This window comes from Aspergillus brunneoviolaceus, assembly GCF_003184695.1.
Source record: "Aspergillus brunneoviolaceus CBS 621.78 unplaced genomic scaffold BO95scaffold_44, whole genome shotgun sequence".
Classification (NCBI taxonomy): Eukaryota; Fungi; Ascomycota; class Eurotiomycetes; order Eurotiales; family Aspergillaceae; genus Aspergillus; species Aspergillus brunneoviolaceus.
In genome coordinates this window covers 79,526-93,907 of record NW_020290774.1, presented here as the reverse complement: position 1 = coordinate 93,907, position 14,382 = coordinate 79,526, and the positions used below count along the sequence as shown (strand labels likewise).

General features: G+C 54.3%; 6 protein-coding genes across 6 annotated transcripts; 4 read left to right on the top strand and 2 right to left on the bottom strand.

The window, feature by feature from the left end:
• Positions 1–423: 423 nt before the first annotated feature.
• On the top strand, positions 424–3,782 carry BO95DRAFT_444051 (proteasome regulatory particle base subunit RPN1). Its single transcript, XM_025586800.1, has 5 exons — positions 424–761; positions 870–934; positions 1,002–1,166; positions 1,228–3,537; positions 3,599–3,782. Exons 1-5 carry the CDS (start codon positions 614–616, stop codon positions 3,629–3,631), a joined length of 2,721 nt encoding a protein of 906 aa, XP_025440955.1. The 5' UTR covers positions 424–613; the 3' UTR covers positions 3,632–3,782.
• A 233-nt stretch (positions 3,783–4,015) lies between these two features.
• On the top strand, positions 4,016–5,539 carry BO95DRAFT_515478 (protein kinase RIO2; the record flags this gene model as incomplete). Its single annotated transcript, XM_025591757.1, has 3 exons — positions 4,016–4,170; positions 4,300–4,444; positions 4,536–5,539. Exons 1-3 carry the CDS (start codon positions 4,108–4,110, stop codon positions 5,537–5,539), a joined length of 1,212 nt encoding a protein of 403 aa, XP_025440954.1. The 5' UTR covers positions 4,016–4,107.
• A 473-nt stretch (positions 5,540–6,012) lies between these two features.
• BO95DRAFT_416251 (mitochondrial 54S ribosomal protein uL23m) lies at positions 6,013–7,147 on the top strand. Its single transcript, XM_025584383.1, has 3 exons — positions 6,013–6,194; positions 6,302–6,592; positions 6,707–7,147. The coding sequence occupies exons 1-3, from the start codon at positions 6,094–6,096 to the stop codon at positions 6,945–6,947; spliced, it is 633 nt and encodes a 210-aa protein (XP_025440953.1). The 5' UTR covers positions 6,013–6,093; the 3' UTR covers positions 6,948–7,147.
• A 240-nt stretch (positions 7,148–7,387) lies between these two features.
• Positions 7,388–10,311, bottom strand: BO95DRAFT_366008 (putative LON domain serine protease; the record flags this gene model as incomplete). The annotated part of the gene is made up of 3 exons (XM_025582725.1): positions 7,388–7,475; positions 7,529–9,761; positions 9,834–10,311. 3 exons carry the CDS (start codon positions 10,309–10,311, stop codon positions 7,388–7,390), a joined length of 2,799 nt encoding a protein of 932 aa, XP_025440952.1.
• Positions 10,312–11,164: 853 nt separating this feature from the next.
• Positions 11,165–12,642, top strand: BO95DRAFT_444049 (porphobilinogen deaminase). Its single transcript, XM_025586799.1, has 2 exons — positions 11,165–11,593; positions 11,683–12,642. Exons 1-2 carry the CDS (start codon positions 11,302–11,304, stop codon positions 12,420–12,422), a joined length of 1,032 nt encoding a protein of 343 aa, XP_025440951.1. The 5' UTR covers positions 11,165–11,301; the 3' UTR covers positions 12,423–12,642.
• BO95DRAFT_515475 (IGBP1/TAP42 family protein) lies at positions 12,633–13,947 on the bottom strand (the record flags this gene model as incomplete). Its single annotated transcript, XM_025591756.1, has 3 exons — positions 12,633–13,296; positions 13,387–13,663; positions 13,736–13,947. The coding sequence occupies 3 exons, from the start codon at positions 13,945–13,947 to the stop codon at positions 12,715–12,717; spliced, it is 1,071 nt and encodes a 356-aa protein (XP_025440950.1). The 3' UTR covers positions 12,633–12,714.
• Positions 13,948–14,382: the final 435 nt, after the last annotated feature.

Genomic DNA, 14,382 nt, shown 5'->3' with positions numbered 1-14,382 from the left:
GGCGATTGTAAACTCCTAGACGGTGAACTGAGACGCCGTCATTCGGTGGAAATGCCGCAAAGATACTTCTTCAAGAAGTTGGTATGAGCTTACCTTCCAGCTGCAATCAATATGCCTTAGTTCACATTAGTGATATAGATCATTGGAATATTAAATTTGTGGATGGTATTAGTGCAGCATAGCTATGCGAATGGTTCCAGCTGTGCCAAAAACATCAAAGCATATGATATAATTGTAGAGTTATTCACCCTACAGTATCTCGAGGCAGGAGTAGAGTAATATTAAAGTACCTTGGTTAGTTGATGATGCTGACATACATGGATTGTTTCATTCTTCTATTGGAGTCGAAGGCTTGGCGGTGCGGCCTTACATAAGCAGCCTAGCTCCACAGGAGCGCAACGCCCGCCCGAGCGGCGAGGAACTGAGAGAGCTTCCTCTGCTTCCCCATCAACAAGCTTATGATTCCACCCCCCTCGTCATCGCCTGCTCCGTGAAGGTTTATTCTGTTCGACCTTTAACACCTTGGATACCCCCGTCAGAGCATCTTTCAACGCTCTAGTCTCCCCCCCATCCCCGATACCACACAGTCCTACTCGCCATATAATCGTCAGCAATGGCGCAAGATGGCGAGCGGTCAGCTCCCGCCGACAAGGGCAAGGGCAAGGTTGACGATGTGAAAGATTTGGCTGGAGGAAAGAAGGCACAGACCGGCGAGAAGCCTCAAGCCGACGGAAAGAAGAAGGATGATGAGCCCCAGGAAGGTAGGCGATACATTGAGCCCGTGGCATGGGCGGGAACATCCCGACCCGACGCCGCTTCTGGCACCAGCTATGCCAGCCTGCTGTGGCAGTGCTAATCAAATGATATAGAGGAGCTCAATGAAGAAGATCAGCAATTGAAGAACGAGCTGGAGATGCTTGTGGAAAGATTAAAGGTATGGACACAGCAGCTGTTGCTACAGGCCCCGATCGATGACGTTAACGCTCCGCCTTCCTGCCTAGGAGCCGGATACATCCCTCTACAGCCCTGCCTTGGATGCGATCAAGAATTTCATAAAGACCTCGACATCTTCGATGACCGCTGTCCCTAAGCCCTTGAAATTCCTCCGACCTCACTACGATGACCTCACGGCGCTTTATGACAAGTGGCCGGCTAGCCCGGTTAAGGTGCGTCTTCTGTTGTATGACGGCGCGGATCGGAGCGACAATCTGACCTTATCTCAACTAGGACTCCTTGGCCGACATGCTATCAGTTCTTGGAATGACATACGGAGACGAGGAGAAGCTGGAGACCCTGAAGTACCGCCTGCTGACCAAGTCGGAGGATCTCGGCTCATGGGGCCATGAATACATCAGACACCTGGCCTTGGAGATCGGCCAGGAATATCAAAACAGGCTAAATGCTGAGAAGGATGTACAAGATTTGATCGACCTTGCTCTTTCTCTTGTTCCGTACTTCCTGAAGCACAACGCTGAAGCCGATGCCGTCGACTTGCTGAGTGAGCTCGAGATCATCGAGGAAATCCCTCGCTTTGTGGACGAGAACACCTACGCCCGAGTCTGCCTGTATATGGTTAGCATGGTTAACCTCCTAACATACCCAGAAGACCAGCAATTCCTCCGCACCGCGCACGAGATCTATGTCACCTACAAGGAGCTCACCAAGGCCATTGTCCTCGCTATTCGCCTAAACGACACCGAGCTGATCAAGAGCGACTTGAACGCCACCTCGGACGATTCTATCAAGAAGCAGATGGCGTTCCTTGTTTCCCGACAGCAAATATGGCTCGATCTTCCGGAATATGAAGAAGATCAGCTATTCATGGACTGCCTCAACAACACCTCGATCCCCAAGCACTTCAAGTCTCTTGGCAAGGAGCTCAACATTCTGGATCCCAAGATGCCCGAAGATATCTACAAGACTCACTTGGAAAGCTCACGTGGCGCCGGCCTCACCAACGTCGATTCTGCTAGACACAATCTCGCCAGCGCTTTCGTGAACTCGTTTGCTAATGCTGGATTCGGAAACGATAAGATGATGCTGGTCGAAGGTGACAAGGGTCCTTGGGTGTGGAAGACGAAGGATGACGGCATGCTGTCGACCACGGCTTCTCTGGGAATGCTCATGCACAGAGATGTCGAGATCGGCCTGGATAAGATTGACAAGTACACGTACGCCTCGGAAGATCAGATCAAGGCGGGTGCTTTGTTGTCCATCGGTATCCTGAACTCTGGTGTACGGATCGACTCTGACCCTGCCCTGGCTCTCCTGAGCGACCCCGAGAATTTGGAGGCGAAGAGCGTGCCCATGCGGGTCGCATCGATCATGGGTCTTGGTCTAGCCTATGCTGGCTCCAACAAGGAGGAGCTGTTGGAGGTTCTCCTTCCGATCGTCGAAGACAGTGCGCTGGATATGCAGCTCTCTGCCATGGCTGCTGTCTCTCTGGGTCTCATCTTCGTTGGCTCTTCCAACCATCAAGTCAGTGAGGCGATTGCCTCGACCTTGATGGACGAGGAGAGACAAAAGCACCTGAAGGACAAGTGGACCCGTTTCATGGCGCTCGGTCTCGCCCTTCTGTACTTCGGTCGTCAAGAAGAGGTCGATGTTGTTCTTGACATCCTCAAGGCCGTGGATCACCCCATGGCTAAGCCCACCTCTGTACTTGCCTCGGTCTGCGCATGGGCAGGCACTGGCACCGTCCTGAAGCTTCAGGAACTTCTTCACATCTGCAATGACATCATTGAGGAGAACGACGAGAAGAAGGGCGACGAGCTCGTCCAGTCGTATGCTGTACTTGGCTTGTCGCTCATCGCCATGGGCGAGGAGGTTGGCCAGGATATGATCCTCCGACAGTTCGGTCATCTCATGCACTACGGTGCCAGCAACATCCGGAAGGCTGTTCCCCTCGCTATGGGTCTGATCACCCCTAGCAACCCCCAAATGAAGGTCTACGATACTCTTTCGAGATACAGCCACGACACCGACAACGACGTTGCTATCAACGCGATCTTCGCCATGGGTCTTTGTGGTGCCGGTACCAACAACGCTCGTTTGGCCCAGTTGCTCCGTCAGCTGGCTAGCTATTACCACCGTGACCAGAACTCTTTGTTCATGGTTCGCATCGCGCAGGGTCTTCTGCATATGGGCAAGGGCACCATGACTCTGAACCCCTTCCACACCGACCGACAGGTCTTGTCGCGTGTATCAGCTGCCGGTCTGCTCACCGTCCTGGTGTCCTTGATTGACGCCAAGCAATTCATCCTCGCCGAACACCACTACCTCCTCTACTTCCTCATCACTGCCATGTACCCTCGCTTCCTCGTCACACTCGATGAAGACTTGCAGCCTCTGACTGTGAATGTCCGGGTCGGTCAGGCCGTGGATGTCGTCGGCCAGGCTGGTCGCCCGAAGACGATCACTGGCTGGCAGACGCAGAGCACGCCAGTTCTCTTGGCCTATGGTGAGCGGGCCGAACTCGAAGACGAGCAATACATCCCTCTCAGCAGCACTCTGGAGGGTTTGGTAATCTTGCGCAAGGTAAATATTGCGATCCACCATGTTTTCGCTGAATGAAGTTTGCCTGCTAACTGGAATGCAGAACCCCAACTGGGAGGCGGAGACTTCCGCATAAATGAGACGAGAACTGAACATGAAACTTTGCGAGCTTGAATGAGCGCCGGGCAATCACAGCTTTGGGATTCTTGGACTTAATGTATTCAGAACGAACCGGAAATGCCTTATATCAATTAGATCAATGGATATAGGAAGGGGAGTGTTCTAAGTTAAGAAGTTTACTCTTAAGATAGAATTAGTTTCGAGGGCCCAGGTTGATTGACGTAATGCTTCCGTGTTTATGTAGTGTAGATTCTTGTCATCGTCACAGCGGTTCATCAACATTGTCCGAGTTGTATACAGAAAGATCCCGAACAGGAAACTAGGGCATAGGGCAGTGGAGCCCATAAGTTTTCCCCGGGTACCTTCAGGGACGCCGCCGCAATCACGTCGAAGGCTTCGAGATAGGCGTCCGACTCCACTCTTGAAAATCCGACTTGCTGTTAGTTATTTTGTACCTTTTCACCAACTCCGAATTTTGAGGATTTCTCGGCCATGAAGCTCGACCCCAAAGCGATCCGTTACCTGACGGCGGAGGACTTTCGCGTTCTCTCGGCGGTACGCTACGCCCCTCCAAGCATTTCCCCGCCTTGACTTTTTTTCGGTCGTCCATTTTATTTCTCGGAGCAAGCGCATGATGTATTGACCAAAGCTAACAGACAAATTTGTCTTTCTTGAGGAGAAAAGGTTGAACAAGGCAGTCGGAACCATGAAATCGTGCCGACGCCGTTGATTGCGCAGATCTCGGGCCTGCGCGGGGGCAGCGGGGTGCATCGATCGATCTCGAACCTTGCGAAGACGAATTTGATTGCGAAGGTGAAGAATGCTAAATGTACGTCTGCCTGCTTGCCTTGTAAATCGGGGGATATTCGAACCTTGTCTACGTTTTCTTTTTACTTACCATACATATTTTCTTTGGACAGACGACGGCTACCGGCTCACCTACGGCGGGTTGGACTACCTGGCGCTGCACGCGCACCAGAAGCAGAAGGTGATCTACTCAGTGGGCAACCAGATCGGGGTGGGCAAGGAGTCGGACATCAACGTGGTGGCCAACCACCAGAAGCAGCAGTGCATCCTGAAGATCCACCGGCTGGGCCGCATCTCCTTCCGCACCGTCAAGACCAACCGCGACTACCTGCGGCACCGCACCTCGGCCTCGTGGATGTACATGTCGCGGCTGGCGGCGATGAAGGAGTTCGCCTTCATGAAGGCGCTGCGCGCCAACGGCTTCAGCGTCCCCGAGCCCATCGCCCAGAACCGGCACACGATCGTCATGAGCCTGATCGATGCGTTCCCGCTGCGCCAGATCTCGTCGGTCGCGGACCCGGCCGGCCTGTACGCCGAGCTGATGGAGATGATTGTCCGGTTTGCGCGGTATGGGTTGATTCATGGTGATTTCAATGAGTTCAATATCTTGATCAAGGAGGTGGTCGAGGATGATGGCAAAGGGAAGGGGCGTGAGGCTGAGGACGGCGAGGAGAAAGTGACGCTGGTGCCCGTGGTGATCGATTTCCCGCAGATGGTCTCCATCGATCACCCCAATGCCGAGATGTACTTCGATCGCGATGTCAACTGCATCAAACGGTACTTCTCCCGCAAGTTCCACTTCGTCAGTGATGTGCCCGGTCCCTTCTTTGCCGACGCCAAGAAGCAGATGATGGCCAATCCGGGGAAGCGGTTGGATGTCGAGGTTGAGGCGTCCGGCTTCTCGAGGAAGATGGCCCGTGAGTTGGAGAGTTATATGCAGGAGGTTGGGGCGACGGGGGATGGGGGGAGTGATCGGGAGGATGGGGATGATGACGAGGAGGAGGAGGATGAGGAGGAACAGGGAGAGGAGGATGATAGGGAGGAGTCGCAGTCGGATGAGCTCGACGAGAGTTCTCGACGGCTAGGCAATTTGAAGGTGTCGGAGGGGGGACAGTAGGGATCTGCTGCGATGGATAAAAAGATATGATACGATCATGACCATAATGAATAGAACTTTTCTGGGACTTGTAAAATTCTCTCTGCAACTCACGTAGCTAGTTCTGTCGTAGGTGTTACCTTCTTGTTGTTTGCGATTATCCAATAACGTAGATCTTGAGATCTAGAAGTATTACTGAGTGCCACTGGCTGAAGTCAGAAATTGTCCGACTATGAACTTCCACTTCAAACATCTCTCGACCCCGTCCAAGGCATCCAATTGATTTGCACATAAGTGCAAAGAACAGGTAACTGACAATTACCGCATAAGCATTGAGCCAGCCATCTATCCCTCCGCATTATTCCCGGAGTGGAGTAAACTCCCAAGTACCTAGTACTATCAATTTATACTACGGGCGCCGAAGCGGCCAAACGACGCAAACAACGAATTGCAAGAAAGTTCCGCTCCGGAAGATAACCAAACTATTCCGCACCTCCAAATCCACCACCACATTTCGCAGCACTCCTCCTCTTCTCCCCTCTCCCACCCCCGACAAGGACCAGACACCACCAAAAATGGTCCGCAAACTCACGCAACTCGCCAAAAAAGTGCCCACCCGGCCGGAAGGCTGGGTCGGTCCCGGCGCTCCTCTGGAGGCGCGCAAACAGGTCTTTCTGTAAGCCAAACCCTCAATCCCACCCTTGGACGCAAGCCCCATACCGCATACTCCCCATCCAACCGAGAAAACGAGCCAACGCTAACGTGTGCTCGATGCCGGCCAAGTCCCGACTTCACGATCGCCCTCATCCGCACCCCCTTCCTCCCGCCTCGCTACGCCTCCTTCTACGTGCCGCTCAACCTCAACAAGCTCGACATGCGCGACTACCTGCAGCGCGCGTACGGGGTCGGCGTGCTGGCCGTGCGCAGCTTCGTCGAGCAGCAGAAGGTCACCCGCATGAAGTCGCGGGGCCGGTTCGGGTACGGTCCGCTGCGCCGTCCGCAGAGCAAGAAGCGGATGACCGTTGAGATGAAGGAGCCGTTTGTGTGGCCCGAGGCGCCTAAGGAGATGGATAAGTACGTTGTCTTTGCCCCCCTTTTAGTTCTGGTTGGAGTGGTTTGCGTATGCAATCCGCAGCCCGTGTGAGTGGTGCGAACGCAATGCTAATTCTCCGGCACAACACAAAACAGGTGGGAGAAGGACCAGTACTACAAGGCCGCCAAGTGGCAGCAGGAAATGCAGGACGCCCAGAAGCCCGAGGCTGGCATGTTGGCCCCCACCAAGGAGCGCGAGTCGTACGCCGCCGAGGCCGAGAAAATCCTCAGCGGCGAGAAGCCCTGGCGCCCGACTTGGCAGGCCCTGGGGTTGAATTACGACCGCGCGGTGCGTGGGAAGGCGGCTACTAGTCCTAAGGATGGGTCGAGGTCGTGAGTGTTGAGGTGAGGTTTGAGGGTTGTTTGGGGTGGATATGAATGGGTTGGGTACACTGAATGGATGGTACCCAAGGAGAGGATGAAAGGCGGCGAAAAATCCTAGACTTGGGGAACAGGGCTGGCTTGTTCCTTTGGGGTTATGTATTTTCTTCTGGGGGTTTTTTCTTTCATGGTCGCGCTGTATTATATCGCTTTGGGTTTATAAATACATTTTCTTTTTCTCTTTTGGTTCGTTTGGTTTGCGGAGTTGGGATGTGGGTGGATTGATAATAAGTGTATTGGATAATATGCCGTTAAAATTTGAGTATTGGGTGATAATAAGACAAAAGTGGGCGGAATAGCAAAACGCTGCATCGAACAAAACCCCGCTGGCTGCTTAAATCATAAAACAAGAGCATTATCTACAGTTATCCCATTCTGAGAGAGTATCAAACCGGTCTACAGCCGGCTCTCGATGAAATTGGCCTGGTGTTGCCCCGGCCAGTGAGCGTCGGGCCACACCTGTCGAATGGCTTCCCAGATGTGTCTGATAGCCAAGCATTAGTGAAGGTACCAAATCACTCGAAAAGAGAAACTTACTTGACGTAGATGATCTCTAACCCCTCGTTGACCTCCTGCGGTACATCCTTCACATCCTTCCGGTTGTGTTGCGGCAGAAGGACGGTCTTCACGCCTGCACGCAGCGCTCCGATCAGCTTCTCCTTGATTCCGCCCACCGGCATCACCTTCCCGCGCAGCGAAATCTCACCGGTCATGGCGAGGCTAGGAGGCACAGGCTTGCCGCTGAACAGTGAGATCAGGCCGATCGTGTGGGCGAGACCGGCGGAAGGACCGTCCTTCGGAACTGCTCCGGACGGGCAGTGCACGTGCAAGCTGCGGTTCTTCATGATGTCCTCGTTGGGGTCCGCGGACAGTCCCAGCTCGTAGGCATGGGCTTTGACCCAGGTCAAAGCAACTTCAACACTCTCGCGGAGGACGCCACCCAAGTTACCAGTCAGCTGGATATTGCCGTTGCCCGGCATATCAGCCACTTCGATGAACAGGATACTGCCTTGACCTCCGGTGGAGAAGGCCACGAGGCCCGTGACCACGCCGGGCCGGCCATGCTTCTCCGCCAGTTCCTCGTAGAAGCGCTCGATGCCGAGAATATCCTCCAGATCCTCGAGGCTCACCACGGGATTGTACGCTTCCAGTCGGCCGGCGTCACCTGCGTCGGCGTACTGCACGGCCTTGGACCGGCAGATCGAACCGATTTCACGCTCCAGGTTCCGTACTCCAGATTCCATGGTATACGACGTGATGACTTTGTCGAGAATCTCGTCCGATAAGATGACTTGGCCTTCAGAGAGTCCGTTGGCCCGGACCTGCTTGGGAATAAGATGTCTCTTGGAAATGTGTCGCTTCTCGATGTTCGTGTAGCCAGACAACTGTATTGTCTCCATACGGTCGAGGAGCGGGGCGGGAATGGTCTCTAGCGAGTTGGCCGTGGCAATGAAAAGAATCTTGCTCAGGTCAATTGGGATGCCGATGTAGTGATCGGTGAAGGTGTGGTTCTGTTCGGGGTCCAAGACTTCAAGCATAGCTGCCGAGGGATCGCCCTGGAAGTTCGCTCCGCCCACCTTATCGATCTCATCCAGCAGGAAGACCGGGTTAGCCACACCGACCTTCTTCAGACCATTGACGATCAAACCAGGCATTGCGGCAACGTAGGTCCTCCGATGACCACGGATCTCTGCTTCGTCCCGGACACCACCTAGGGATATCCGATGGAACTTGCGACCCAAGGAGGCAGCCACGGACCGTGCCAGACTTGTCTTTCCGACACCCGGAGGGCCGACAAGCAGAAGGATCGGTGATTTGTCGCCGATGCGCTTGGACTCCAACAGGTGTAGCTTGGTCTCAAGAGCAACCCTGTCTGCTTCCGATAGCGTCGGAACATCCTTTTCGATGTCGCCCGCATCGGAAGCATCCAGTTCCTGGGTGAGGCTCTCGATCTGGCGTTGCACATCTTTGTTAGAGGTTCGCTTTAGACGCAGCACCGCCAAGTACTCGAGAAGCCGCTTCTTGATCTTCTCCAGGCCGTAATGGTCGTCGTCTAATTGCTGGCGAGCTCTCTTCAGAGTCTCAGGACCAAGCTGATCTTCGGTGACCTTGGTCCAGGGAATGTCGGCAATATTCTCGAGGTAGCTTCTGCACACACCGTACTCTGCATTCGCAGGGTTCATCTTCCGGAGACGACGCAACTCCTTATCCGCGACTTTCCTAGCTTCAGGGCTAAGCTCAGCGTCATTGAGCCTTTTTTGGAGCTCGTCAACCTCGTTCGCTTCTTTTTCATCGCCGTCGTTGTTCCGGCCGCTTGTCATCCCCGGCGGCGTCAATCCCGCCAGGCCTGCCATTGCTCGTTTGGCCAGCAGCTCCCGCTCGCGCGGATCGATCTGGCTGATATCAAATGAAGACCCGGGGAATGTATTGGTAGTGATGGTCGTGACTTTGACGTTGCTCTTGATATTCTGTACCTGCCGACTCAGAATCTCGATGGCGCCTTCTAGCCTGGCTCGGACATCGAACGAGGCCAGAATGCGGAGCTTCTCCTCAAAACCCGAGTCGGCAACATCGGCCATGAAGTCGGCCAGTCTACCTGCGTGGGAGATATCAGACTTGGTGATGAAGATCTCGAATTTACGAGCGATGATGGGCGATAGGCGGGTTCCCGCCGAGGGCAGAAGTGAGGACAGTCGCAGAAGAGTCAATAGCTCCTTCGAAAGCTGTCTTAGCTGTTGGAACAGGTCGACCGTCTCAGTGTCGTTGATGACTGCGATTTCAGATGCGGATGATTAGTCAAAGACGTCATATAGCATTAACAGAGAAGAATAATGCAATGGACACAAACCTTTATCGTCATGGATGATGGTTTCGGCCTCAAAAAACGGCCGTTCCTTGAGGACTCGTTTGAGGGTGAAACGCTGAATTCCCTGGACAAGGAGGGATGGTTCTGCATAGGCACGGCGTTGGATGCCGATCACCTTGCCCACGGTGCCATACCGGAAGAGGTCCTCCTTGCGCGCTTGTCCCGCATCTATCATCTCGTACTCCTCCCGCTTGTCCTCCTCCAGGGTCCCATCATCGATGACCCGCTGGCCATCTTTGCTGAGATACGGGGAGCTGAGAGGGATGCATCCGAAGGTGACGATACTCCCATCCCGTTTCGCTGCGGGGGAGCGGTCCAGCACGGTAGTCAGGAGGTTCGCGATATCGGGTCGGTTGGAGACCGGAATCCGGAGAGTCACTCCGGGAAGTAAGACAGAGCCTTTGGGGAGCGGTACCAAGGCAAGCTTGGTGGTTCTGCCGCTGTGGGAACCCATCGCGGGATGACGGATGCCAGATCAATTCAAACGTGGGTCGCAAAGGGTACAATGATTGAAGCTGAGAGAGGAATGACAATAAGAGAGGTAGGGTGTGGTCGTTTCAGCTGAGCCAATCTTAAGAGAAAGAGAGAGAGAGAGGATAAGGAGGTGGGAAAACGTGGGATAGAATAGATTGATGGGTAGTTTAAGGGGAAGGGTTGAGAAACGTGAGGAGAGAAAGTGATTAGAAGCTCAAGGGTAGATGGATGGATGGATGGATGGATGGATGGATGGAAGAAGGCAGGCAAGCGTGACACTCCCGTCTGGGGTTGGGGGTGAGGCGGAGAGGAGGAGAAGATCGAAAGATAAGCGCACTCCCTCCCGATCATGCCGAGGTTCGCAGCCGTCAGACGACCAACCCTGAGTTAAATAACCCCCCAAAACCTGGGGGATTCTCCTCTTGTCTCACTTGCTCCTTGCTCTTCCACCAGCTTCTATCCCCTTTGGGTTCGATCTGATAAGAGTACATTGTCGATCAAGATGGTCGCAATTATGAGTACGGAGTACTACTGAGGATACTAAGTTAGTCCAGTTAGTCCACACTCACCATGACGTGTATTGAACAGTAGGATCGCTTATCGTGATGCTCTCTATCGCGAAGAGGCAAAAAGGGCCCCAGTTGTAAGATTACCGCTGTAAGATTACAATATCCCATTATCTTTGCCCCGGACCGGACAGTCCAGCCGGGTCGTATGACAAAACAGAACCCGCAAAAAATACCCGGAGGAAAATGTGCTCGAGCCGGAGATCCAACTTTAACCATTAAGTTACTTGACAGCACGCTTTCTATTGCCACTACTCTGACACCCCCCCCCCCCTCAATTTTAATTGACCCCATCTATTTGTTTGTCCTTTCGGAGCGCATTCCCGTTCTATTCTCCTCTTTCACCCACCCGCTTCTAATCTCCTCTTCCCTGCTCTTATTTCCCCCCCCCAAACACCGTCGGAATGGCCTCTACCCCGCTCGCCAGCGCAAACGCCGCTGATCCCTCCTCCCGCAAGGTCTTCACCATTGGAACGCGCAAGTCCAAGCTCGCTCTGCTCCAAACCGATTTGGTCCAGGCCGCCCTCAAGGCCAAATGGCCCGAATATGAATTCAAGATCCACTCGCGTGAAACCGCCGGCGACCAGAACACCACCATCGCGCTGCGGGACTTCACCACCAAGAATCTGTGGACTCAGGAGTTGGAGGAGCTGTTGATGGCCGGTCATGTGGACCTCATTGTGCATTCGCTCAAGGGTAAGTGTTGTGGCGTGGCACCCAACGGAAGAACAAGAAAAGGCTCCGGGAATTTCTGGGCTGACATACTTGTTGTTGTTGCAACGTAGATGTCCCCACTTTGCTGCCGCCCTCATGCACGCTGGGCCCGATGATGGGTCGGGAAGATACGCGCGACGTCTTGGTCGTCAAGCAGGGATTGCCGTACAAGAGCCTGGCCGACCTGCCTGCGGGTTCGGTGGTGGGCACCTCCTCCATCCGCCGGACGGCCCAGTTGGCGCGGCGGTACCCCCATCTCAAGGTCACGGATGTTCGCGGAAACATCGGCACTCGTCTGTCGAAGCTGGACGCCGAGGATAGCCCGTACGCCTGTCTGATCCTGGCGGCCGCCGGACTGCTCCGTCTGGAACTGCAGGATCGCATCACCGCCTATCTGGACTCCCAGAACGCCGGCATGCTCTACGCCGTTGGGCAGGGGGCGCTGGGGATCGAGGTCCGCAAGGATGATCGGCTTGTGCTCGACATGTTGTCGGGCATCGGTCACCAGGAGACGACTCTGGCCTGTTTGGCGGAGCGCAGCCTGCTGCGCACCCTGGAGGGTGGCTGCAGTGCCCCCCTGGGTGTCGAGTCGGAGTGGGTTCGTGATGCCGATGGCTCGTCCAAGTTGAGGATGCGGTCGGTTGTCGTCAGCGTGGATGGCAGTGAGAGCTCCGAGGTGGAAGTGGATGGCTCTGTGGATACCCCTCAGGCTGCTGAGGAGTTCGGGGTCACGGTCGCCAATGCTCTGGTGGCCAAGGGCGCTGGAAAGATCCTCGAAGAGATCCAGCGGAACAAGCAGGCCTCTCAATGAGGTCTTGTACAGTACAACGATGTTGTGGTGGACAACGATGTTGTGGTGGAGATGCTGGTCCTCTCCTTCACGGAAGGCATGAAGGATATGAAAAAGACGGATACCCATACAAGGAAACGGCACGTGGCAGGTTTAGATAGATTATGATATAACAACGCGATTCATAAGGCATGTATCTGCGTCGATGGCAGATCTAGCGAGAAAATATATGCATTCATTATATGTGCTCGTCTCATGGCAAGACCCAGACCAAGAAACCAAATCATCAGTATCTATGTAGCATTCATGACAATCATCCTCTATTCAGAGTGTTTCCCGAGCCTCGGGGGTTTGCTTCCTTGAACTCATCCCAGGCCCGGGCCTTCATAGTCTCTCCATCGGCGATATCGTGGTCGTCTTCGTCGACCTCTGGTTTGATCCCGGACGCCTCGCCTCCCCCTTCGATAACGTTGCCCCGCCTTCGCTCCTCTTCGAGGTATTCATCGATTGTCATAGTTGGCAGGTTGTGCCCGGAGCGGAACACGCCCTGCTGCAGCTGGGTGCGGCGATCCAGCAGTGTAAAGGGCTGCATCGGCCGTCCCTCCTTGCTCAATATCGGCCCGAGCCTTCCTCCTCTCAAGAGCTCGGCGATCGGGCGATCCAGTCGCTCGGAGTAGCCCGATTCGGCGTCCCCATTGCGTCTCCGGGGGTCATCCTGCGACAGCTCGGTGGGGTTGGGGGGTGCCGTGCGCATCGTGGCCAACATAGACAACTCCTGCGACAGGAGGTCGAGCGACTGGAACGTCTGGTGGGCGTAGAGCGCCAGCTCCGCCAGGTACAATGCGCGCACATCGTCTTCATCGCTTTGCAAGCGGTCTTTGTTCTTGGACAAGTACTGTTTTTGGGGGGTCACATTGAGTAAGCGGGGCGGTCTCGTTCATGTCAAGAAAATTTAGTAGTGGTGGTGGTGGTGGTGCTGTCTAACCTCGAGTTTCTGCTTCAATTCCTTCTCCTCCCGGAATCGGGTGATCTTCACCTCGCGCCGGACCGCCGCATCGTTGGTAGGGGTGAGGGAGAAGGTGGACGGGTTGGCCGCGTACCGCTCGTAGAGCTTCTTGTCGCTGGCGCTGAGGATGTCGTATTCGTCCAGCCGGGAGAGGAACTTTTCGTATTGGCTCAGTGCACGGCGGAGGGAGGCTTCGCGGTCCGATGTGTAGGTTCTTTGGAGGAGGTCGGCGAGCAGGTATTCGACGGTCAGGTATCTGCAGTGAGAGAAAGAGGAGTGTGAACAAAAGACAATCTCAGTTCAAGTGTCGAAGGGATGGGGCCAGTACTGTAGATCTCCGGTGGAGATATCCTCGAGAGCTTCGTTGGAGCTAAACAGCGACAGCAAGCTCACTAATCGTTGGCATTCCTCAAGCTTGGCTATGACTGCGTTGACATCACTGCGATAAGCATCCGTGTTGCTGTCGAACCGCCCTTCCAGCGCGGACTTTTCGGCTTTCGCCTCGGTGAACAGGGTGCGTAGGTTCTGGGGTTGTTCCATTGGGTGTGATTTTGCGTCTTGCGGAGGGTGGTGCTGGGAGATTTGCTGGAGGGAGTTGAAGCTGAATACGGAGGATGGCCTCGAAGAAATAATTCCTGGGCCCGCCCCGCGGCAAGCCCCGCATCTATCAGTTTAGGGGTGGATCCTTGCGCTCCATCCCGGTTGCTGGGAAGTATATATATTCAACACTAAACTTATTGCTCCGGTCTAGTCCTGTCTATGTTATTGGCTTATTTGCGAAGGCTAGATACTTGTAACGTCAGTTGTAACGAGCAGATACCTTTGGCGAAGATCATTTCGAAGTTGTGTAACGCCCATGTATCTTTTCGAAGACAAGTCTCCAGCCGGGGTGTGAGACATTCACCCACTACAAACAGACCGCACGTTTGTTGTATGGTTTGTATTCACTGCACGACACGGTAACACTGGCAGCAG